The 26981-nt window shown below is 33.0% G+C and overlaps 1 protein-coding gene across 3 annotated transcripts; it reads right to left on the minus strand.

Moving 5' to 3' along the window:
• Window positions 1-442: 442 nt before the first annotated feature.
• LOC123523371 (uncharacterized) lies at window positions 443-26981 on the minus strand. 3 transcript variants are annotated; one of them, XM_053539161.1, is made up of 11 exons: window positions 26907-26981; window positions 24914-25019; window positions 20485-20736; window positions 7415-7633; window positions 6813-7022; window positions 5789-5968; window positions 4687-4866; window positions 4194-4299; window positions 3877-3938; window positions 2110-2124; window positions 443-1529 (listed from the first exon to the last, which is right to left on the minus strand). In XM_053539161.1, exons 1-11 carry the CDS (start codon window positions 26907-26909, stop codon window positions 1501-1503), a joined length of 1362 nt encoding a protein of 453 aa, XP_053395136.1. In that variant the 5' UTR covers window positions 26910-26981; the 3' UTR covers window positions 443-1500. The 3 variants fall into 3 exon arrangements, with proteins under 3 accessions (XP_053395136.1, XP_053395137.1, XP_053395135.1); XM_053539162.1 differs by lacking the exon at window positions 2110-2124; XM_053539160.1 differs by having other exon boundaries at window positions 1489-2124.

The raw sequence follows: 26981 nt of genomic DNA on the forward strand, positions 1-26981 counted from the left end.
AAACACAGACAAGAAACTTGCGTTCTTCAAACTCCGTTACTGGGTGTTTCGTTGTTCCTTTCAACAAGCGCAAAACGTTCAGCGACAGAAGTTTTGGTACTGTTGGACCTAAACTCTGGAATGAATTGCCTCTCGAAATAAGGAACTCGGACTCAATAGATGTTTTCAAAAAGAAGTTGAAAACTCATTATTTTGGAGATTACTTTGCACTCTTTTAGAGACTGTGAATGATATTTTTAAGAAACTGAAGTAACGTGAACTGGATGATTTTATTGTGTAAATACATTCGAAAATGAACTATATTGTAACAAATACAAAATACAGTTGTTTGTAATAACTTCTGGACATGTCGTAATAACCTATTCTTACTTAATAACAAACAGCTGTCTTACTGTATCTTAATATTCTAATATTTTATTAGTCTTGTCTGATGTCTGATCTTTTTTTAATGCTTACTATATAGTTTATTCACAATGGTATTTATGCTCATTTATGTTATATGTCATTAAATATCTTAATTTTTGTCGTATTTTTATGTATTTGTAAAACGCCATTGAATATGTTTTGCGTAAAAATAGGCGTTTAATCAAATGAAACAGTTTCAGTTTCAGTTTCAGTTTCAAGTCTTAGTGAAATGCATACATAAAGTACATATAGTGTTGAAAAAGGGAGGGTAAGCATTATACATACACAAAACAACAGGATAGGCCTTAAAATGGTCAGTGGCTAAAGCTTCTCTAGAGTGTTTTAACCGGTTACTGTTGCGTACAAAGCCATTGAACTTTTAAGTATTAATAAACAAAATTTTTCTCTTAGTGATTCTTTGTATATTTTTTCTTCATGTTGTAGATAACTACACAACATTCTAACAGCCAAAGTCTTGACTCTATATGTCTGATATTTAAAATGTTCATGAAACAAATATATACATGTTTGTTATGACGTATACCTTGATTTTCTGTCTGTAATATAGCCTGTATTTCGCACACGATTATTAAACACTGCATCAACTCCCATTGAATATATAAAACAATCAAATGTGGTGCTCGTACGGATTGCAGACCTGACTTACAGTGTTGTAAGGAAAATGAAAATGTCTTGTTAAAATAAGTTTGATAAATATGCATACTTTTTGGATCATGTTCAATACTAAACTATATGATGTATCAGCCTTTGAAAGGGAAAATACCAAATTAATAATCCATTTTCGACGAAGTCTCGATTATATATATATATATATATATTATCAATAGTTTTCATGAATTATTTTCTTCCTTCAAAACAAACAAAACTTTCACGCTAGGTTACAAAATTTAATCATCGTTGCATTTCATCTCACATGCCTCGAAAACTATAATGTAAGTCCGCGCTCAGGAGAGCTCAGTTGTGTTCTTTTTTTCCAGCAGACCATTGTTCACAGGTAAAAGGTTTAAATCAAAAATAAAGTTTTTTTAGACAGTTGGTCTCCATGCATGTTTGGTATTTAATACATGTTTTACTTCATGTCATCCTCGTGCCTGGCACCTCGCCTGAAAGAAACATTCCCAATATACCATTAGATTGGCTTCATGTCGACACATCTGTTAAGTTTTATAACACTTATTGTTTGATAGTCCGTTAAACATGAAAGTTTGATAATGGACAAATATTATACACGGATATAAACAAGGATATTAGATCCGAACAAAATATTACATGTCACATACTGCATTTTGGAAATTGCTACATAAGATCTTAAACATTATATAGTACAGAAGTGTGCCTTTATTTTTCTCACAAAACGGTGACTTTGAAAGTGCTTCTACTATAAATATACATTCTTTTTAATCGCTGTTTTCTGTAATTAGCCGAGGAGACACGCTTAGAGGATGATACTTAACTATATGAACAATATCCTTTTATTCTTTTATATTTAAACCTTTCCTAAACGGCTACTCATACGCGAAGTCTAGTCAGGATCCATGCTGTTCTCTAACGGTTTCTTTAATTGCAATAGGCTTTGAAAGCGAACAGCATGGATCCTGACCAGACTGTGTGGATGCGCAGGCTGGTCTGTAATCATGCTGGTCGCAAAGCCACTATGTTTACATTTTTGAAATGTATACTTACCGCTACGCCGCAATTCTGTAACAAAATAAAGTATATAATCATTAAAAAGAAACTCGTAGAAGTGTTATTTTCGTCTAGTATGTGTTACTCTACACGATCTTACACGATGTAAGTATAGAAAGACAACTTAAACTTGAACACTTAACTTACAGACATAACAGAGTTTAGGAACATGTATGTTAACATTTAATGGCCGCGTAGATAATTATTTTTATCCTTACAGCATTGTAAAGAGTGAAATATTATTAAAAATTTTATCCAGTGATATATTGTTAACGTAGCAGAAACTTTTCTCAAAATACATGCCATGCCGTGTGTTAATAAATAGATGTAAATACAATAGTTATGTAGACTTAATACCACGGCGATTTCAAACGTACTTCAGTGGCTTAAGTAACAGTAACTACAAAAATGTATGACACTGGATCTTGCTTTCTCATTGATTTTAAATTATAAAGCTAATTAATAGTAAAATTAAAGACAGACTGATTGATTGACTGACTGACATATTCAGATGGAGAAAATGGGAGTGAAGACTACATGTTGTGAAACATGTATCACAAAAACATCTGCTGACTTGTCACATTGACTAAATGATTAAAATGTCTTTCTGTTTGTCACTTTTCCATTCGGCAAGTATGTATTTTTGTTTCCTTTAAACAACTTCCATTAATGCTGATTTACTTAACAAATAATCAAAAATGACACAACCTGTTTGATTTATTATATATAATAATACAAAGGAAATTGAGACAATTTTGAGACTAAGGCGATTCCGTTGAAACTATTCAGGTACATGCACTTTTGAAGGTATTTGGTTTTGTTATAGCCGAGACTGAAAGTTTTAACACAACACACTATATAACTTCATCGTAGACACGGAGGCTCAAGGTAGGAAGGACATTAAAGCCTACGTAAAGGTGCGTTGCTCTCGGAATATACAAGCATCGCAGATTCTGCATGCATTTCCTTGGGAAGTGTTCATGAAAAGTGTGTGACAGGTAGGTTCCTATCTTTTGACAAAATAACAGAGTCCGTCCGGAGGGCGCAATGTTGCTTTGAAAAACTCTAAAAGTCTATAAATCTGTGTATATTAGTTCGAACCCCAAGGGCAGACACACAACAAGCTGTAGCGTAGGAAAGGGTAGAAACCACCAGTTATCATAAAAACAGAAATCTAAGTTGAAAACGGGTTCTGTACACCATTTTGTCAATTCAAAAGGCCTTGTGCAAATACCCCTTGCAGCCGGCAGATCTAGATTTACAGGAACACGGTTCTAAAATCAGTTAGAAAACGTTACTTTTAAACGTCGCCCTAAAACTAGTTTATGGAGCATCTGTGTTTATCGTGACAATGCATCTGCACAAACGAGCAGTATATAAAGGACCAGCATGTCAAGCAATTGTCGCATCCTCCATATTCACCTGACCTAAGTCCCTGTGATATTTCTTTCTTTCATTTGGTGAAAAATAATTCTGGCTGGGCGTCGATACATTTTCAGAAGCGCCTTTGTAGCGCAATGGATCAGTGTCTGCACAGTATACCAAGGGCAGACTACCCTGTAGTTTTTTTATTGTTTATGATGACTATCTCGAGGGACCGGTGTAGGTATTATCCTTAAAAACATTTGTTTCTATATTTTATATGGGTAGTTTCAAATTGTTCTGAACTCCCCTCCTGTAACGAGTAATAACATTTTAATCTCGATTTCGTTAATCGTTTATATTTTTCAGCTTATTTGTGCAATCTGTATATTAATCACTTACTTGCAGGAGTGCTAACTGTATATAAAGCATCTGGTGCCGGGTCTTTTTGTTGCCTTTGTCTCCTACATGCAGTTATCATAAATGTCAAATACTAGTATAAAATAAGTTACAATTCATATAACGTATGTAACCATTGTATATATGACAGATAAATTGTACTTATTTAAAATGTACACCCATATTAACGCAAACAGATACTTTAACACAAAAACATGTTTGATAGTTATTAAATGTACAAAAAGTAAGAAGATGTATTGAATTTCATTTTGAGATTTCATTATGCTACAGTAACTAATAAAACATAACGTAAACTTTACCTTCTGTAGATGAAAATTACTAATACCAGTGTTATCACAAACACAAATGCAACTACAACCACAACAATTATCACAATTGTGTGTCTGCTGGAAGTGTCAGATACAGCTGAAGAAAACATGAGCGACATAAAAATATGGACATCATTTTTTAGTCAGTCGTACTTGCAAAATAAGGTTGACCTCAAAATTGTACATTGATAATAACATCCTATCTAAAACAAGAAGAGACGAAATATAGATAAGCAAATTTGTGTAAAATAAATCAATAAGAAGATAATACAAAAGTAAGCAAACCAACAGCAGAATCAGTTTTATTTTCATTTGTTCAGGAAAATTAGTGGTATGTGCAATACCTCTCACGTCTACCCTAACTACCTCCACTAGAAATAGTTTCACCGGATTTTTTGAGTAAAATATGCCATTCCCAAATTTCTGATTTAGTACATGACAATATTGTAGTACATGTATATGAAAAGTTTCAAGAACAATTTACCTTGGCACACAGGTGTTATGTTCCATTGAAAGTTTTTTTCACAGGTTATAGTGTCTTCCGAGGCTGCTGCTGTAAATCCCTTGTCGCAAATAAATTGAAGCGTTGTTCCCACGTCAAACTTTGTTGACAGTACATTTATAAATTTGCCATTCGTAATGTTTGGTATTATGCAAAGAGAATCTGTAATTGATATTTTGATTTTGATAGTCTGCTTTAACTACAGTGATAAAGGCAATTACAAAATAGATGTGCTCAAAGCAAAGAACAAATCTATAGAATTTAATAAAGATAAATATTTTGACATTTTGTATGAATTATATACTTTAGTCTAATTTGCGTCACCGCCTTATGATTAATTTCAAAACTTAAACCTCCAGATCGTTCGACAACCACTAAAATATGTTAGATATCTTGAAATAATTACTATATTTCTTAAGAAGGCTTTAAAACTTAATTACTGGCAAACTTTATGTTACGGAAACACACGCGAATTTGCTGTTTTTACTACTTTTGGCGATGAAAATCTAAAAGCGTTTGTCACGTTTTTACACCATGTAAACTGTCTCGATTATAAATATCTATATTTTGAAGTCATTATTCACTACTTTAGCTATAGCGCCATTTGTTACGACGACGAGAAAATGTAATGTAGCGGCGGTCCGGGGTTCGATATCCGACGCGGTCATCTTTTTTTCTTGATTTGGAACTTTTGAAATACTTTAGAAACAAATTCAATGTTCATAATAAGACCAAACTTCATTTTGTAATCAATCGTACTTGCAAAATTAGGTTGACCTCAAAATTGTACATTGATAATAACATCCTATGTAAAACAAGAAGAGACGAAATATAAATAAGCAAATTTGTGTAAAATAAATCAATAAGAAGATCATATAAAAGTAAGCAAAACAACAGCAGAATCAGTTTTATTGTCATTTGTTCAAGAGAATTAGTGGTATGTGCAATACCTCTCACGTCCACCCTAACTACCTCCACTAGAAATAGCTTCACCGGATTTTTTGAGTAAAATATGCCATTCCCAAATTTCTGATTTAGTACATGACAATATTGTAGTATATAAAAAGTTTCAAGAACAGTTTACCTTGGCACACAGGTGTTATGTTCCATTGAAAGTTTTTTTCACAGGTTATAGTGTCTTCCGAGGCTGCTGCTGTAAATCCCTTGTCGCAAATAAATTGAAGCGTTGTTCCCACGTCAAACTTTGTTGACAGTACATTTATAAATTTGCCATTCGTAATGTTTGGTATTATGCAAAGAGAATCTGTAATTGATATTTTAATTTTGATTTTCAGGTTCCTGTGGTATTTATTAGCAATAGCATACAATATTGTAGCTTGCCTTTGGTTAATAAACATAGGAAAACATATATAAACAATGTCCTGTATATACCATGTCAAAGATATATTTATAATTCCGCTTTCCTCGCAGTGTAAGGTTTCATACGATCTTAACCCATATTCTAAACGGTTTTTCTTTTCGACGGAACATTTCAAACAATTTAATAAATCAAACTTAAATCACGAGATGCTTGACATATATTTGGTGCAAATATTTTCAAAATGTCTTTTAAATGTGATATATCAATACATCATAAGAGGAGATACAAGTACATTTTTATATGACTTCCATTATCATTTGTATAACGCCAACATCATTTGCTAACTTTTAATATTATGTGGTTGGGCTGTGGTCTAGTGGTAACACGTTTGACTGTCAATCCAGAGGTCCGGGCTTCGAATTCCGGTCTAGGCACTGGAATTTTCTGAAATGTTGCGAGTGTCTCCCATCTAACTATGAGGCCTTTACTGGTTCTTTTTTCAAAGATCTGGGATAAATTAGCCGGACAGACCTGTATCATAAAGTGATTTCTTTGTATCTATTCTGGGGTCATTGTCTCACTCTGTCTCTCTGGTCAGATCTTTACCAGTAGAGGACGAAATTCGCGCCTTGTGTGGCCTCGTCTGCTATATATGTAAAACACATTTGAACGTGTTTATCATGAAAAGTGCGCTCTATAAATCTGGTATACTACTACTACTAATAATAATAATTTACATCATATTAGTCCTATAGTGAGAAAGTTTAAATAAAAAGTTGTTGCCTACCTAAACATTTTGGAACTGTATAGTTATATTTGCCTGAAGCAAGACACTCGAAACGTGTTAATACATCGGGATGGAATTTTTCCTTGCAATGTACTTCAATGATTGTACCAACAGTATATTTATGATTAATTAGTCTGCCAGTGTAATTGAATATCTGTGCTTCACCGTTTGTAACGTCTGTTAGGCTTACATCGCAAGCAGGTCGTGGAGCTTAAATTGAATGTATTCACATATCTAGAACGTTGCTTACTCTGTTGCGGACTGAAGACATGTACAAGCATTGAAAGTGCTACTTATTAAATTTCTAACTATCATGGAGTTTACAGTTTTACATTTTCTGGAGACTATCCATTTTAAGTAATTTATTTCTGAAGATATTTTTTCTCATATAATCCGAACTATTTGATCTTACTGATGTGACCACGTACAGGTGACTTTCTCTAATACGTCTTAAAGACAAATTAACAGTCAATAATAATTACTATGTTGTATTGATTTTGCGCATACATACTCAGGCACTCACACACGCAACATAAAAACGCATCAGCACACATAAGTGCGCGCATAGTGTATAAAACTTTTTAAGGAATTAACGATTTTACCTGCATAAATTTGAACTTCACATAGTGTTAAATAATAATTCCCTCCGTCTGAATGACCATGTTGTTTTGGAAGTAGTATTGTTATAGTAGAAAATGAACGCAACCCATCAAGTTTAAAAGTAAGTATGTTTTTGTTATATTCGTCAGTGCCAGCACTGTTGTGAATCAATGTGGTGTCATCGCCATATATCTGGAAATTCTTTAATCGGATTTTTACCTCTGTAATTTGATATTAAAGGAAGTCATATCATATATGTCATTTATCTTGAGAATATGATAAGTATGAGTACTGCAAACTTAAAATTAAACTAAATTAAACAGAAGTCAATTCTGTACTTATGAAACGACTGCAATGTTTCTAGAGATAAAAGAATGGATATGGCGTTCCGTTGGATATACATCACAACAGGACTTATAATATACAAACAGAAACTCCTTTTTAATATTCTTTTAATAACTGGTTCGTTTTTAATTTAATATAGAATGATTATGGGAAACAGTGTTGTTGAACCTCTTGCAGTTTACAAACTTAAAAATCTAAACGTCATTTATTTGCAATAACTATACATTTAAATGACACAGTCATCAAAAAACGTGCCATGAAAATGAAGCTGAGTCCAGTTATATTGATTTTTTTTATTGTTCTGGTATAACAACCGCTTAAATCTTATACAAGCTGATAAGTGTTTAACACATATTAGACAAATGATTTTTATCTTGAGGAAAGTTAGGAATAACCACGTTCTAAGATTGCAACCCATGAAAAACAAATCCAACCAGCTCAAATGAATGTGATAATGGGTATTTATCCTTAACACAAAGACAAAGTGAAACACACATAATTGCTTCGTATGGATATTTTGATAATGGATATTTATCTAAAATCCAAAAACAAAGTAAAACATACACATGTGGTTCATATGGATATGTAGGTGATGAATATTTATTCTTAATACATAGACAAATTAGAAAGTACATAAGGTATTCATATGCATATGTAGGTAATGGATATTTATCAAAATAGAAAGACAAATTACAAAATACACAAGGTGTTCATATGGATATGTAGGTAACGGATATTTACCCAAAATGCAAAGTAGAACATACATAAATGCTTCATATGGATATGTTTGTTTGTTTGTTTGGGTTGGGTTTAATGCCGTTTTGCAACAGTATTTCAGTCATGTAACGGCGGGCAGTTAACCTAACCAGTGTTCCTGGATTCTGTACCAGTACAAACCTGTTCTCCGCAAGTAACTGCCAACTTCCCCACATGAATCAGAGGTGGAGGACAAATGATTTCAGACACAATGTTCGTTTACCAAATCGTCACGGAAACATACGCCCGCCCGAGGATCGAACTCACGACCCCGCGATCTGTAGACCAACGCTCTACCTACTGAGCTAAGCGTGCGGGTTCATATGTCTATGTATTAATGGTAAATATTCATTATCTACATATCCATATGTAGATAATGAATATTTACCATTAATACATAGACAAAGTAGAACATGCATAAGTGTTTCATATTAATATGTAGATCATGATAATGGATATTTACCCAAAATACAAAAACAAAGCAGAATATACATAAGTGCTTCATATGGATATGAAGATAATATATATAATAAATATTTACCCTTAATGAATAGACAAAGGAGAACATACATAAATGCTTCATATGGCTATGTGGATAATGAAAATTCACTCAAAAATACATAGACAAAGTGGAACATACATAAGTGCTTCATATGGATATGTAGACAACAGATATCTAACCAAAATACATAGACAAATTAGAACATACATAAGGTGTTCATATGGTTATGTAGATAATGGATATTTACCCAAAATACAACGACAAAGTAGAACATTTATAAGTGGTTCAAATAGATATGTAGATAATGGATATTTACCTTAAATACAAAAAATAGAACATGCATAAGTGCTTTATATGATATGTAGATAATGGATATTTACCCTAAAAACCTAGACAAAGTAGAGTATACATAAATGCTTCATATAGATATAAATGTAGATAATAGATAAATACCTTTAATACATAGACAAAGTAGACCATACAGAAGTGCTTCATACAGATTTGTAGATAATGAATATTTACTTATAATACATGGACAAAGTAGAACATACAGTATTTCATATGGATATGTAGATAACAGGTATTAGAACATACATAATGTGTTCATATGGATAGGTAGATAATGGATATTTACCCAGTAAACAAAGACAAGCTTCATTTGTTTGAGCACTTCGCTGTATCTTCTTGTGGAATTGTCTTTAGATTGTTATCAGAGTTTAAGATAAAATTGGAATTCACCAAAGGGAAGGGGGGCGGGGGGGTGGGGGGCGGGGGGTCCCAGTTAGGTGTCTGCGCAAAATGTTTTTTGATTTTCTTTATATTTTATAACAATATACCTACACGTATTAAGTTTCATTCGCAAGTGTTACTGTCATCAGTTTTGACTTACTTTTATAGAAATTCACATTTAAAGTGGGTGGGGTAATTTGACATGTAACCAGCCAGGAACATAATCTTTGCCGCGTTTCTAAAAATGGTTCAAACTTTTTACCTGGAACTTTCGTGATAATATAATTATGCAATGGACATTTACACAACAAGTTGCGTTTTAAATTGTCGTAAATATTTTTTTCAACACAGAGCCACAAAGTGGCCTAATCAAATTTACTGATTTTCAATGGACGAACTTCACCAAAAATCTAAAACATTTTTTATTAGTTGAGATATTTAGGTGTTATTTTCAGCAGATATTGTAAGCTAAATAAACATTAAAATGGCAATATATCAGTTCACTCTGATTAATATTGAAAGAGTGGTACACTCTCAAACTAGGGAAAAGTGGGTGGGGTAAATAAACATGCGAAGCTAAACATTCGAAGCAACACAACTATAGGAATAATAATTTTGCAGTTCAAGAAATGGCCTCAGATAATCAACTTCTATCTTAATTATGCCCCACCCACTTTAAATGTGAATTTCTATAAAAGTAAGTCAAAACTGATAACAGTAACACTTGTGAATGAAACTTAATACATGTATATTGTCATAAAATATAAAGAAAATCAAAAAACATTTTGCGCAGACACCTAACTGGGACCCGTGTGGTGTAACAGGGTCTAAAGTTCACTATTCTAGCTACAACAACAACAACTCTGTTCTGTATGATAACTACTATTTAATATTTTACTAAGTTCTAAGATAATATATACAACAATGTCTTTCTTCATAATTCTCTAACATAGTTCACTAACATTTCCTCAGTTATTAACAGAACTTCTATTCTTCGACATAATTACTTCAACGTTAATTGCCTCGGTCTTTATCTAACTAATTCATTTTGCTAGTATCGAACATACGCATCTAACCTAACTGAGTACCAGAATGATACTGAAGTGTTGTCTCAAAACTTCTGCTTATGAAAGAAATGATTCGTGACTTGAGTCATGCGGCGTGATCAAAAGACCGGGTGTTTATAATTACCCTGTCATTTATCCAGTTAGTCAGTTGTCAAAACAATATAGTAATTTTGAAACATGCATTGCTGGACAATGCATTAACTGGGCGATATAATGTAACCTGTCATTTAATGCACATGACTAATTTCTAGACCGTAAAGCTAAGTGTGAAAAGGAATGCGAAATATATTCTTAAAGTACATGACTTATTATTGACCGTAAAGCTAACTGAAAAGAATGCTTAAGAAGTATTTGGTATAATGGATTCTTTAAACCATTAATCACACTCGCCCCTTTCTTGTGAGTTTTTCTTTTAATTATCTATAAGAGAATAAAAATAAAAACAAAAACAAAAATTTACATGAGGCAATCAACAAATTAAACATGAGGTAATACATAAAACCGGCTGATAATATATACTTAATTTTGTTTTTAAAGTTTTAGCCGTAATACTGAAGATTAATGCCTTAAGTAGAATTAGAACACAATTGAATTCATAAAATCAAAAATAATAAGATCAATGCATGATATAATATATAATAAGATCAATGCATGATATAATATACACAATCAATGAATAAGATGAAACACAAGGTATTCGTAGATATAATTTCACAATTTCACAGATTTTTTGATTCAGTCCTAGAATATTCAATTTGTTTTCTTTTTTGTTTCAGTCCTAGATTGTTTTTCTTGCTTTTTGAAGTCAAAACCCCATTTAATTTAAATAAAACACTGCATTACTAGCGGACACAATTTTCACAATATTTTTCACAATACTAAAATGCACTTTTTCCTCCCTTGCCCAGAGGGGTTTTGCCTTCAAGAATGTAACTGAAATGAAAAAAAAATAATTGTTTATACACAACATAACTGTCAAAAATATACCTGTCAAGAAGAATATCATCATTAGGAAATACTTCAAGTAACAGTTAGACGTGCGTAAAATGTCAATTACTGATATGTAATGATATATATATATAAGTTCACAAATCTCTAGAAAATAAGATTAAATATGCGAAAGTAATATTAATAAGAAAAATCCCGTAACCTGTTTTTATATTATAATGAAATAATAAAAATCTACAACTTAGTATATACTAAAAAATGAAACAATGTTCTAGAATCATATTTAACAATCGGAACGATACTTGTTTTTCGGAACGATACTTGTTTTTACGTGAAAGGCGACATCATTCATTCAAGTTCCATGGTTGACATCTGTACACCGCAGTTGCTATAGTCGAATTAGTAAGAGTGGTGACCCATCAACTTGTCAGTTTTCTCCAAAAAGCCATGAAATATGTTCGTATGTCACCACGCATTATTATAGCCTTCATTGTTGAGTAATAGCTTAGCCCGGCTTCAGAAGGTCGTTTTCATAGAAGGTTTGGCGTGTTGCTCCAGCAGCATTCTCTCGGTTTAATGAATATACAAGCAATCATTTAACATTGTCAAAAGTTTCGTTTGTCTATATAAGAACTTTACTTAATGATGCCTTCTTAGAATCTCTAAATAGAATGTTTATAAATTTGTCTTTTGTATGCCAATCTGGTTCCTGTTTTCTGTTTTTCATTTTCTATAGTTTTCATTTCATCTTAGTAACAAAGCGTCGTCGTCTTAAGTCAGGACTGTTAAAAACACCGTAAACCTCTAATAACTATTCGGGATACATTTATTGTAAAATACAAAATGTTAGTTTCTTCATAAATGTTCAAAATAATTCTAATAACAGTTATCTTTACGCTGAAAAAAATATGTATTTATCACGCACTAATTTGTCATTAAATCTTATTCTTAGATTTATAAAAACATGTTTTATTTCTCTTCTTTACGGAATTCCGCCTTTAATAGCAGTAATGCAATGAAATATTTTACTAATGAATTTCCAGCTAATTAACAAGTAATACTAATTCATATTGACACATAACCGCAACTACTCTGACTCATACATAAGAAGCAATCTCCAGGTTTGATTGCAAGGGTCGCATGTCTAACGACATTATTCTCTACAACTCAACTTAATAAACTTCATGTTCCATATCAATACACGGTCGCTTTCCTAGCGACATAATTCCCCTAAGACTCATAAAATAAGAAACTTATTGTTTCATCAACGGTCGCATTTCTTGCGACATTCTACTATGTATAAGCATTACACATGCTCTATGATGGTTCTTGACACATCATACAACGATACATTTTAATAATACATATAGCGTTACACACACATCACAGACGTTATCAACGTCATCTCAAAATCTCATGGAGTTCAGAGCATTTGGGTTATGATTCATACAATGTTATCTTGTCATTTTAGTAATTGAGAGCAATTATACAACTTTACTTCCCTAAGGGTATTCCTCACTTAATATAACAAAAAAACGAAGCTGGACTACATGTATGTACATATGCTTGTCAATTTTATATTTTAATGAGTAATCTGTTTGAAATTTATCTTTACAACAATAATGCATTTTCCTTATGAAATATACCATTTTCGAAAAATTCTATATGATATTCTTGTAAAATAATCTTAATTGTTGACTTAAATGTACGAAAATTCGTAAAATTTAAGAATAAAGTTTCTTTTGGATCGCCTGTAAAATTGTAAAAAAATGTTAAAGAGAGCTGAACATCTCTTCAAATCAAAAATGTATCTAAAGAATTCCCGAATAGCATCGTTGGTATACGAGTTAAAATGAACAGTCACTAACCTGATGGAGTATCGATTTCTTTTTCCATAACCATACACCATGGATGTCTCTTTCCTTGCCGAGCCTTAAATTGCATCTTGTCCGTACGTTTCGTTTGTTCATGGGGGTTCTAACAGCTGTCTTAAGAGGTTTATCGGTCGTCAGTTCCATTTCCAGTCGTCTGCCAATTCGCAAGTGTTGTTATTCCATTTTATTCGTCATGGTGGCCTCGTGGTAGTTGGTAGTACTTCTTTTGTGTTGTGTCCGCGACGTTTCGAAGGTTCGTTCGAATCCTGGTTCTTTTAAGGCACCAAATCAACCCGTGTGGTGTAACAGGGTCTAAAGTTCACTATTCTAGCTACAACAACAACAACTCTGTTCTGTATGATAACTACTATTTAATATTTTACTAATTCTAAGATAATATATACAACAATGTCTTTCTTCATAATTCTCTAACATAGTTCACTAACATTTCCTCAGTTATTAACAGAACTTCTATTCTTCGACATAATTACTTCAACGTTAATTGCCTCGGTCTTTATCTAACTAATTCATTTTGCTAGTATCGAACATACGCATCTAACCTAACTGAGTACCAGAATGATACTGAAGTGTTGTCTCAAAACTTCTGCTTATGAAAGAAATGATTCGTGACTTGAGTCATGCGGCGTGATCAAAAGACCGGGTGTTTATAATTACCCTGTCATTTATCCAGTTAGTCAGTTGTCAAAACAATATAGTAATTTTGAAACATGCATTGCTGACAATGCATTAACTGGGCGATATAATGTAACCTGTCATTTAATGCACATGACTAATTTCTAGACCGTAAAGCTAAGTGTGAAAAGGAATGCGAAATATATTCTTAAAGTACATGACTTATTATTGACCGTAAAGCTAACTGAAAAGAATGCTTAAGAAGTATTTGGTATAATGGATTCTTTAAACCATTATATCACACTCCCCCCCCCTTTCCCACCCCCTTTTCGGTAGCCTCTCGTTTTTCTAAGTTTATTAGTAATATACGGTGTAGTTATTTATTAAGTTACTTTTTCTGAAGAATTCATCCACTTACACGCTCAAGCAAATTTAACTAATTGAAAAATATATATTCAAAAAGCTACTTAAAATCAATTTAAAAGATTAACAAACCTGAAATTAGAATCACCTCTCTTTTTATATATTTTGTATGAATAATAAAAACGTTACTGCAAGGAACTGTAAATCAAAAAGAATGCAACAGCAACCCAATTATTAGTAAAACCAAACTGAAGCCCACTTTGGAAGTTGACAGGATCAACCATTGAAGCACAAACATACATTCAATGTTAAGAAAATCTTCCAGATAACACGATATACTGTTAAATACAGAACAAAACTAGTATGACAGCGTATATAGTTTCTCAGAAAAGTTCAACAATAGAATTTCTGTCAAATCGTCTGTAACATTTAGTACATGAGCCATAGGGTTGATTGGTACCATCTCGGGGGATTAATTCTCATAGTGATTATTGGAAAGGTATACAACCCTGGAGTAAGATAATATATCATAGCAATGTATCGACGGTAGCTTTTGGTGTGATATCATCTTGTTATATGCCTACACTTAAATACAAGTTCAGGTGAGCTAAAATATATCCAATGTAGACATACGATTTATGGAACATAATGCTATTCAGTTTGAATAATTGATGTATTTGTAACAAGTATATAAGAAAAAATAAATAAAATATTTCCTTAATTTTCGACATTTTTGGGTTTGCTTCTTTGAATAAATGTTAATTAGAATAATGATTATAAAGAACATCTTAACAGCATGGACAACTATAAAGCATAATTACAGTTCATAATTAGATTTTCTTCAGATAGATGTTAGACCTTGAGGTACCATTCCCCCCTGTCTTCCCTAAGGAATTCCACATTATGGCTTTCGGAAAGTACATACTGAATGCTTTTTATTCCTACATAAATGCCGTTTGATTGTTAGGGCTTTTGTAATTTACGGGACATTTAATATGTTTTCTAAAAACATATAAGACGATGAAATAGTGTTACACAATGATTAAGAAAAAGTGCATTCTGTAGTTTATTAACAGTCTTATTTAACCATGAATTGAATGTGCTTTAAAACAAGATTTCTTTCACATACACGTTAACATCTAAATAAGTGTAATTTACGTAACAGTGATTTTATAACCAACATTGTACATATTTTACTCGTACTTATAACCCAATAACCAAGATGTTATGATTCTTGAATACAATTAAAAGTACAGACTAAATAGTGTTTCTTATAACTATTTTTTTCTGCGGTGGAAGGAACTTTTCCATGATGTAATCTCCGTATAAGTTTGTATGTTACCAAAATGTTACAAAACTGAAATTTCTAAAGTAAAGATAATGCCCTACACAGATCGGGAAAAAGTTATAAAATTTTATAATAACTACATGTATACATAATTTGTATTGTTGAACTAGATATTTATTAGAATGCAAAGAATCACCATCTCATTTCATTAGTTGTGTCAATTTTACGTTACAATAATATGTGTTACCGAAATCAGTACAAATCAATTATACAAGAACATAATTTTACATGTATACATTGTAATACGTTTTAGCATTAGGTTTTAAACAAATAGAAAACTCATCGGAACACCATGGCTTAATAGGGACACTATCATTCTTAGTTTAAATGTTAGAAATCTTCTGACACCTACTTATTGACAGATGACACATATATTCAATCATAATTATTTGACCTTCAACCGATGTTTATGTAAACAAGTAAAGGAACTTGCTGACAATCCAAGCCTTAAAAATCTGTTGAAAGTCAAAGAGAGAGAGAGAGAGAGAGAGAGAGAGAGAGAGAGATCACGGAAAAGGGCACACTTCTGTTACTGGCATTAATAGAGGCCACAAATGTCAACGACCTGGATGTGCATATAGGAGTCTGGCACAAGTTGTGCCCACTATCATTTGCGTCCAATCATCTGAACGATGCAATGTATCTACCTGCTTATCAGTTTATATTAATTTGTTTAGCTCGATTGTAATGAAAGCTTCAAGCCTATTGGTATCACTGTCGAGCCCGCTTCCTGGAAAACCAGTATTGGTGTCAATAGAAAAGTCAACATTTCCACGAACCCATGACTCCAGGATTGAGCCGACACCTTATCCACTAGACCACCGCTCCCCTATCTGTTCCTTATGATGAATCTTGAAGTAACCCACCCTTGTGCAGAAAAGCTTTTGAGGGGTCATGGCTTTAGTGTGTCTAGATCAGCCGTACCAGCATCATAGAATGCTGTAAAACTTACTATAGAACAGGCTATCAACCTTCATGCCAAGAAAAAGAAAAACATCAGAAAAAACAAATACAAATATCCAACAAGGAATGCCACGTACCAAAATCGCAGCCTCCCCAAAACGAAACCCACAGCACGCAGACGCGCACACCACAAACACACACACACATACACGCGCTCACACACAAAGCCAACACATTAGGACAAAACGAACAAACAAAGGAACACAGTGGGGCACCGCCTTGGAACGGTCAGTGGCAAAAACACCACTGGGGAGCTTAAACCGGTTTATGGTGCGCACTCAACATCACTCTTACCCCCCACCATGTTCCAAAGACACGGGACAGTGTAAATGAAAGTAATCCCCTCCAGTTGAATCTCTAACACACGTAATGGAAACAAAAAGGCATGGCAAGTAAAACACAAAAATGCTCGTGTATAAATATATAAAAAGCAAACCTTTAGAACCAAAAACGTATGTACTCAATGCCTTTTCAGAAGTCACAGCAACAAGAGAAACACCCTTAAGGGCCCGACGAAACAGGCCAGAACAGTTCAGTTCTGGTAGGACTTAAAAACTGTTTATCATAGATTTCCCACCCCCCTCTTTCGTCAGACAGAATCAAAGGGGGAAGCGTAGTGTCCAACTGTAAACGAGTTGAACACTAAACATGCGGTATGTCTCAAAACAGTTGGGTCGTAACCTCTTTTAATAAAACGTTTTATAATTTTAGCAAATACATTTGGAAAATTACCATGACCCAAGATCTTACGAAGTTTGTAAACCACATCCTTATAAAAAACGGGTTTAGAAATACCTTCTCGCAGAAGTGTCTTTAAATTACTATTGAATTTTAAAACTAAATCAGAATTACAATAGTAAATTTTAGCAAAATATTTACGCAATTTGTAATAACGGTAGCCTTGCTGAAGAAGTTTACTTGTAATATATTGATTACGTTCATTGAAATGCTTGACATGACTACACGCTCTGGCAAACCGAATTAATTGAGAAATATACACCCCATAAGATGTAGCCTGAGGTACATCACCATAAGTTTCAGCAGAAAATGTTCTTCATTCTACAAGTGTTGTTTGACACAGCACATGCGAGCTAAATATGTTGAAGCTACACAACCGAAAGTAGACATGACTTTAGAAGACAAATCCATACACAAAGAAGTGGAACCTGCGCAGATCAAAGCCGATTATGCGGATGTAAAAAAGTAATGACAGTTGTAGAAAAAAATATGTTTCCATTCAAAGCTGAAAGAAATGTGTCTCTACTATTCGTGATATTAGTTGTTGAATGCGCATAATGTAGACATAGAATTTCCTGTGTCCTTGGCAAACTACGGAAACAAACACAGACAAAGCCAAACTATTATACTACGTTGAAGGAAGTATCGAGCTGCAAAAATCATATCATTCTATTGAAAATATATCTCACATCATTGATGGCGATGCTTTCATATTAGATTTCGTTGCAGATACATACATTTCCAAAACAATCTAGTCTGTCGAAAGAATACGACGTTGAACTGCACCAACACTTCTGTTTTCTGGTCAAAAATACCAAAACATCCGCAGAATTGGAAATATTTCATGAGCAATAATGACAACAAAACTCAATTATGTTCAGACAGCTTAACAGGCGGGACGTCAACATGTGTGCTCCGACGACGTTTTGAAGGACGGAGAGTCACTTGTATTTGCAGTATAATGGTCATCCAAAATATCGGAACATCAGCAAGGTTAGGTACAAAATGTTTGTCAAGAAGAACGGCAACCAAGACGGCGTTCTTGATCGTTCCGACGGCATAGACATGACCCTGTTGCCAGTCCAGTCAGCTTTCAGTTACTATTCATTTATTTATATTAATCTACAAATTTTTCAATATACATATTTGCGTAGCTATCGTAAAAAAATAGGAAAACATTATTGTAATAGACTCAAATTTGATACAATCCCTTAATGTTTTTTACATTAAATTAATACTTTTGTAGTTTTATTCATATAAAATTAAACGACCTTGATCTTTTCTTTAAGGTGTATATTTGGTTACATGTCCATGAGAATAGCCTTTATCTTCCTGATGTTGATAAAAATTGCTGGGACTTTGATGATGAACAACAGTTAGTGTACAACTTGAGTGACAAAAAGATTGTTCCTGATAAACTTATTGACATATTGTGCAACACTGACATAAACGAAACCAGTGAAACTGATGAAGATTATGAGCTAACCAATATTGACGATATATCTTATAAGATTCAGACAGTGATGAAGAGTCATAACTAAGAATGTTCTAGTATGTTGAATACATGGAAAATGTGGTTTATTGAAAACAAAGAATAACTTTAACATGATATACAAAGAGAATGACTGAAAATAATAACAGCAGCATATTACCGATTACGGTAACATATTGTAACATAAATTACATTTTTCCATTCAATTAATTAACATGACATTTGATACCTAACTGTAGAAAGATTTTATTGATTAGTTAAAATGTTTCTTTTCTAAACATAGTACTAAATAACAACATTTTATCATGTTTATATGAAATATTATGAAAATCTTGATTTTATGGTAACGTATTTTACTGTTTGAAACTACCATCTGGTATTATGCTGCATAAAAATGTTTACAATTTAAGCATAAGAACATTGATAGATACAGAAGTTGGCAGGAGTATGCACCTTTTAGACAGATCAGATTGTAAAATATCATGTTTAAACCACATATTTTGTATTTTGCGTCTACACGTGTATTGTCACGTAAATTACAATAACAACAAGGTGACTTTGATATTAAAAACTAATGGCCTGCGAATAACTGTCTAACTGTAGATTTAACATATCAAAACTAGTTCAGAAATTGTTTTGATTTAATAATATTCATACTTTTCTGTTCCATATCATTTATAGAAGTACTACAAAATGTAATGAATTTCAAAGAAGTAGGTAACGCACATTAATAGACCGTAAATTACAAGCGCCCCAACAGCCAATGGCAGATAACTTGATTTTGTGATCTGTAGAATTCTATTGCCTTATACTCTATGTATTTAAACATGTCATATTAGTTCAAGAATGAGCAAAATACCTTTCTAACTGCATATTATGAAACAATATTTGTGTTCTTTAATTATGTTTAAGCACTGGTCTATGTGTGTCTGTAATTGCAATCACTAAACGCTAAAGAGGCAATAGTTCAACAACAGTTCTATAAAATACATAAACTGAGCTGTTTGTCTATCAATTTTGAAGCAAATATAGTCAAAAATAACAGAGAACCATTAGTTTGAAATATAAAGTCTTCTTATGTATAACAGAAGTTTGATGAAAGTCTATTTTGGGATGGGGTAACTGCACGGCTAATAACTCACAAAAAGCTACCACCACTGCAATGCTATCACATAGTTTCTGAATTGTCAGATGTTGAACTATCCAAAAATAGCATTGAGCTTTAATCCCCTCGGATGGTACCGCTAGCCAAAATTACTGGGTCTGGCTCATGGACTAATTAAATAGATCTTAAAACTCAATAAATATTGTTACCGTCTCTGTTGTATATAACAATTCCTGTGATGTTAAATGGCTTGCCAAGGTCCACCGTCCATGATGCATCAACGATTGACTTCCCTGTTGTGTGACTACAGCTCCCGTGTTTAAAATAACTATCTGTATTTCCGTCAACGGCCAAACTAGCGGGATAATACTTGTCAAAAGCCACAGAGTAAGCAGAAGTTAAATGATCAAAAAACGTTTCAGGCAGTTGATTTGCAGTTTTATGGAACGCTATATTTTCACCTGTTAAAAAACATATTTAATTATAATACAACAAATTTGTTAGCCTTAGACTGGAAAGGAAAATAGAGTAAATGATGGCAAGCTAAAATGTGATTCCATATCATTTTTATATGATTATAGGAACTGTTCCATAGGAAAAACCTGTATTACAAGGATAAAACTGTTTTAGTCTTTTACATGTTCTTTAAGAATAAAGCCTACTGGTCTTAATATACACTCGTCCTTAAAACATTTCGATCACTTCTGTTTCTTTTGAATTCGTACACATTAAAAGTTTACAAGAAGTACTAATGCATTTTCTTAAATAATCGTTCTTAATTTTATGACAATAGGCATTTGATATCATCAAATTGAGTGCAGATTTTTTAAAGAATAATTTTATAAAACATAATTGGATACAGCTGACGACAGATAAAACTGAAATAAATAATGTTTTATTGAAGTTAGTATCTAAGTTAGACTATTATGTTTGAAGGTATAACTTTTACGTAGTATAACAAAATAAACGATATTCCCTTTAGAAAATTTTTGTTCAAATACTATGCAAGTTAACTGTTAAAATAAAACGACAAAATAAAAATTTGAAATTTACTTTAAAGTATTATACCACTAATAGAGAACCTCCTTTTTGAAGAGTATTCAATTCCTACCATGAACCTACATTTATTGCAATTCTTAGGGGGGCGTAGGTTCAAGCCCTACTGGGACCAAATTTTTTTCCCTTATTTTCCTTTTTTCTAGTAAGTTTTTACTTCTTTCAAGACTTATTATTGATTTCTTGTACAAAAATGGAAAAAGATGAATCTTATAAGCGGTTTCTTGGTGTTCAAATTGATTTTACTGCTTAAACAGAAGGGGTAGAGTTAACATCTTTAAAAATATTGAGTTACATGCGGTGAAAGTTCTCTATTTTGCTTTCACTCTTAGATTATATATTGTGGACGAAATTTAGGTAGGTTTTATGTCAGCTATAAGGTTATTTTTAAATGGAATAAGCAAAATTTAAAACAGAAACACTTCATTCGACCTTATTTTTTCAATGTTGAAGTATGAATTCTGTCTCATTAAATCCGTTTTCTTCAGGCACCATAGAAAAAATGATATTGACATTTTTATTTTGTATTTTATAATTGTTTACAAATAGTTAAATGTTTCTTTCATTAAAATTAATGGTAAAATGAGTTCTCTGAAAACGTTTTGGATAGTGGCTATCACTTTGAAATTTGTCTCCACTTGAGCTTGAGGAGATACCATATGTTATGCAAAATTTATAAAAAACGGCACGGTAAAAGTTGTTGAAAAATTACATAATAGTGCAAAACACGGTTACCTTTCAGAATATACCAAGCAAAGGCCATTTTGTAAACATAGCTATTAGTGATCTAATACCTTAAGTACTAAATTTCAAAGTGAACGTAATAATAGAATCGTCAAAAGTATAAAGTGTCGCTCATTTTTAAACTAGATACGATTGGATCATTTGAGCCGTGCCATGAGAAAACCAACATAATGGGTTTGCGACCAGCATGGATCCAGACCAGCCTGCGCATCCGCGCAGTCTGGTCAGGATCCATGCTGTTCGCTTTCAAAGCCTAATGCAATTAGAGAAACTAACAGCGAACAGCATGGATCAGCGCGGATGCGCAGGCTGGTCTGGATCCATGCTGGTCGCAAACCCATTATGTTGGTTTTCTCATGGCATGGTTCAAAATTTTATCACCACCTGCACATCTTAATAGATATAATAATCTTACATTTATAACCTGACTGATCGAGTAAAAAGTTTTATTCCGTTTAGTATATTTTCCCTATTCTAGTTCTGAAAATGGCAATGATCTATGATGAGTAACATTTTAAAGTAGAAAAAAAACATCTGGGAGGTGATAATCAAATACTTCACTTGAACATAAAAAAGTTTTCTGTTATCCTCAAGTGTAGCAAAGTATTTTAATGATTGTGATGTTATATTTTGATCGAAGTTACTACTACATGTTTTCCTAAGAAAGGGTTCAGATCTATACTCAAGACATTTTAAACATATTCATATAAGGAGTCACTTTCCTTTTTTTATTTTCAATCCAATATTTATATGCATAATGACACTACACGAAATATGAATCAGGTCACATACGCTTTTCTTTCTGTTGTATTACTCAAGATTGTGGTCATTGCCGATGGTAAAATCGAAACTCATAGTATCAGGCTCAGATATTCATACTAGGCTTTGACTAGGCTAGGCTAGGGGGCGTGGGCAGTGTTGCATTTTCCATTACTGCTCATGAACAGACTCAATCAAACCGAGTCTGCAATTTTCACTGTTTGCATTGTTCTCGGTGCTTCCGGGGGATCTACTTTCCAGATTTTATTTGATACAGGATTGTCTATCTACTTACATACATGGTTTACACAGTAAATCAATGAATTGAATGGCTTGTCTGACAATGGACAAAACTATGGCCTAATAAATTTGACTTTAACATGCAAGCCATTCAATAATTGCTTTATTGCATTTTGGTTTTATTTAATTATTTATTTTTATTTCGGTTTTGACGTTTTAAAAATGGTGAGTTTTTAAGGCAACATGTTTTAGACCCAAATTTAATATTTGAAAATCTGAACAATTATGATTCTGTGTCTTAACAGATAGTATTATCTATTAGGTTTGAAATAGTATATACTGCATATATGTACATGTATAGCTAAACACAACATCAACAACAATAATCAAGTGTCGCTGCATTGCATTTAATCACCGGCACCAGATCAGAAAGAAAATGCCTCCGTACGTGTTATACCCTACCCCTAGGTATTCTATAAGAACCATGGTCATGAACGGGAAAATATACTATCCCATTTCAATCGCGTATTTCATACCTAAAACACGCAGTTCAGTAAATGTTTACTATTGATATTAAACAAGCGATAATTTATCTTCCATCGTGCACCAGTCACATTGTCTAAATATTCCATATTGCAGAGATGCTCCATTGCTCCATATATTTTATGCTTCAGTCAACGTTACAGAAAAAAACTTGCGTGAACTCCCCTAATGAACATCCGGTCTAGAGGTCACGGCAGTGTGCACATGTTAAACGAAATGTAAACAAACAAAAACAGAATGCAATATATTCACGGTTTTACGATAAGACTCGAAATGATGAATAAAATTCATCTTGTATATGATTTTGAATTTGAAATCATACATTGGTATACATCTATTCTGTTTATTTAATTCATTTTGCACATTTATGCTGCATATAAACATTTTAGCGTACACGTGTAGTAAAATGACGACTGACATACATTTTCACATCAGCCAATCAGAGTGTGTCTGTAATCTAGAACGGAACTCCACCAGGGAAGTTCAAACAAGTTGTTTGTGTACCTTTGAAAACACTGTAAACTACACGTTGTATAAGATAAGAAGTATTGAAGAAATGTGACCGGTACACAACGGAAGATAAATTACTGCTTGTTTAATATTAATAGTACACATTTACTGAACTGCGTGTTTAAGGTATGAAATACCCGATTGAAATGGGTTAGTATATTTTCCCGTTCACGACCATGGTTCTTATAGAATACCTAGGGGTAGGGTATAACACGTGCGGAGGCATTTTCTTTCTCATCTGGTGCCAGTGCATTTAATCATGACTGTAGTTCTACATACATAATTCAGTTATACATTTGGTAACGTTTATTACAGTTATCGAAAGATAAAATATTTCAGATAAAGATAGCCGTTTTATATAATAATAAAATTATCTAATACTGTCTGTCCTAACAAAACAAGCTATGCATTCATGTAATAACAACAACTCATGTTAACGTATTAATGGTTAAAAAAATAATCAGGCCTAGTGATAAAAATGGAGCACCATGCAGTGCCCAGAGATAATAAACTCACAGTAAAATCTGTATCATTTATTGTTACAATACAGTGAAAATACAGAAAGTAAATAAACAATGCTTGTAAGTTATTTTATCATAAGACAATTTGCTTTGTTTCAAATATGAGGTTTCAGCATTTAAATCGTGAAAATGTACATTTCTTAATATATATTCTCCAACGTTTTTATTTTTCTAGTAGGGCCTTCATCACAAAAAATCAAATAACTATACAAAATATTAAAAGTATCTTGCTTCAATTATATTTGTGTAGAAAAAGTAAATTTACCGTAAAAGTGCCAGTCATCATTCCCTTCTGCGGACTGAAGAAACGTGCACATATATGTATAGACTACCAATGGAATTATGTAAGTTTTGACGGCCGTCTTTTGGTGCTGCAAAGCAAGAGCAATTGTTACATCCATGGTCTGGAGATTTAGTTTATACTAATTTGTTTTAGATCTATTGTGATAAAAGTTTTAAGCTTATCATAACCACTCTCGATTCCGCTTTCTGGAAAAACTAGTACTGGTCATGGTCGTGACCTCAGTGGGGCTCGAACCCACGACCTCTGGATTTGATTCTGGAGAATTGCTTTTGGCGTATCAAATACCTTGCTACCTGAATGGCACTGTACAACGGCGTTTCGGAATAGCGTTAACCTACTGCGGTAAGACCTGTGATTAGAACGCGACGTCCGGTGCTGGTGTTGCGCTTAAAAAAGACGAAATTGAGGAATGTGAAGTTATGATTTTGCTTAGTATGAGACGAGAATAATTTTCTTGAAAAAAAAAATGCTATTCGACATAAATATAATAATACATCACATGTGTAAAATATCTGGTTTGTAATTGATGATTCGGCTCTGTTATTACAAAAACTCTGGCGACACGAACCGTGAAAAAAGTTTAAAATCAACAAAAATGGTAGTCTCTGACATCATAAGCCTAATCTCAGGACATCTGGTGCTTTTTCAAGATAACTCAACTGTTGTAAAGTAACGAATATCACAATTATTTTCTTCAAATTGTGCTTACTTATTGACAAAATAATCATGGTTTGCGTATAATTGTAACGTTTCAATGGAAATAATTCCCTAAGGAAGAATGTGACCATGATTTGGATTTCATCGGAGATAAAGATAGGTATTTTATGTACCAATGGCACAGTGGGCCTTAGAAATGTTAGTGTAATAGTAGCGAAGTTCGATCCTCGGGTGAGGCGTATTGTCTCCGCTATGATAAAAACATTGAGTTTAAAATCATTTGTCTTCCAACTCTTGTTCATGTGAAGAAGTTGGCACATACGAAAAACACGTTACTAAGGGCACCGAATCTCCGGCTAGGTTAACTGTCCACCCAAACTTAACTGAAACACCGTTGAAAACGGCGCTAAACCCAAAAAGCCAACATCATGTTTCCCGCTCTGATGCAGATTAAAAAGTTTCGATGTCAAATTCGTTGAAGCACATGATACATGTAGTGTAACTTAATATGAACAGCAAATACTTTTAGTGTCTGTGTTGACTGTATCTTGCAAACATTCCAATGGATGATCTAAATGTGTACTTTCAGCATAGCGTTGGCTATAAATTGCTAAAGACACTGGCTACATAGGCGTTTTCTTGCAAAAGAAACGAACTAAATAAAAATGATATAAGAAGGAAACAAGGACATTGTAAAAACTATTGGGATGTACAAAGGATTATTTGATTAAATAATTTTACGCTTTATCCATTATCAATTCAGGCGCGTAGCTGCCTGTACGTAGATACGCAACTGCGTAATGAAATCTGGCAAGCATGCACAATTATATTGGCTAATCTGGTGCTTTGTATCTATTTAGTCATATCATTTAACGGAGAATGTTGTATGCAACTCATAGTTGAAATCGATCTATCTTGTGTCTCATTCCATATGTATGTGTCTTTATCTTTGTAGGTATGTCGAGTTCCGTTAAGACTAGATCTATGCGCCATGTGAAGACATGCATCTGAGTTTAACTGACAGACTGACGTGCAAAGTATACGAAATAGGTGTTGACAAATTAGACAGTCAAAGTGAACGAAATTCGATTTCCAAATAGGAAACCGTCTATAACGAACCTACTAAGACGATATTACAAAAAAGTTAATATTGCAGTATACAATATTAGCTTTGTCTATTATTTTAAACTAACACATTTGAAAGTGCTCTTTAAGGAACATACATGTATCATTCTTTGATTATTAACAAAATATTCAAAGACCTACCTATTTAAATATGGAAATCAAAAACACATACCATTCTACTTTAAATCCAAATATTTAATTCCGAAAATAACACAACATTGCAAAGCCCTACACATAAACATTAAGA

Source organism: Mercenaria mercenaria, chromosome 3 (genome assembly GCF_021730395.1).
Source record: "Mercenaria mercenaria strain notata chromosome 3, MADL_Memer_1, whole genome shotgun sequence".
Lineage (NCBI taxonomy): Eukaryota > Metazoa > Mollusca > Bivalvia > Venerida > Veneridae > Mercenaria > Mercenaria mercenaria.

Excerpts from the sequence above, each read along its gene's own strand:
- LOC123523371 (XM_053539160.1), bottom strand. Across the intron at positions 7,023-7,414 it reads TGAAGTTCAAATTTATGCAG|CTCCACGACCTGCTTGCGAT; the intron begins GTAAAATCGTTA and ends ATTCAATTTAAG. Across the intron at positions 4,867-5,788 it reads CATAACACCTGTGTGCCAAG|ATTCTCTTTGCATAATACCA; the intron begins GTAAACTGTTCT and ends TATCAATTACAG.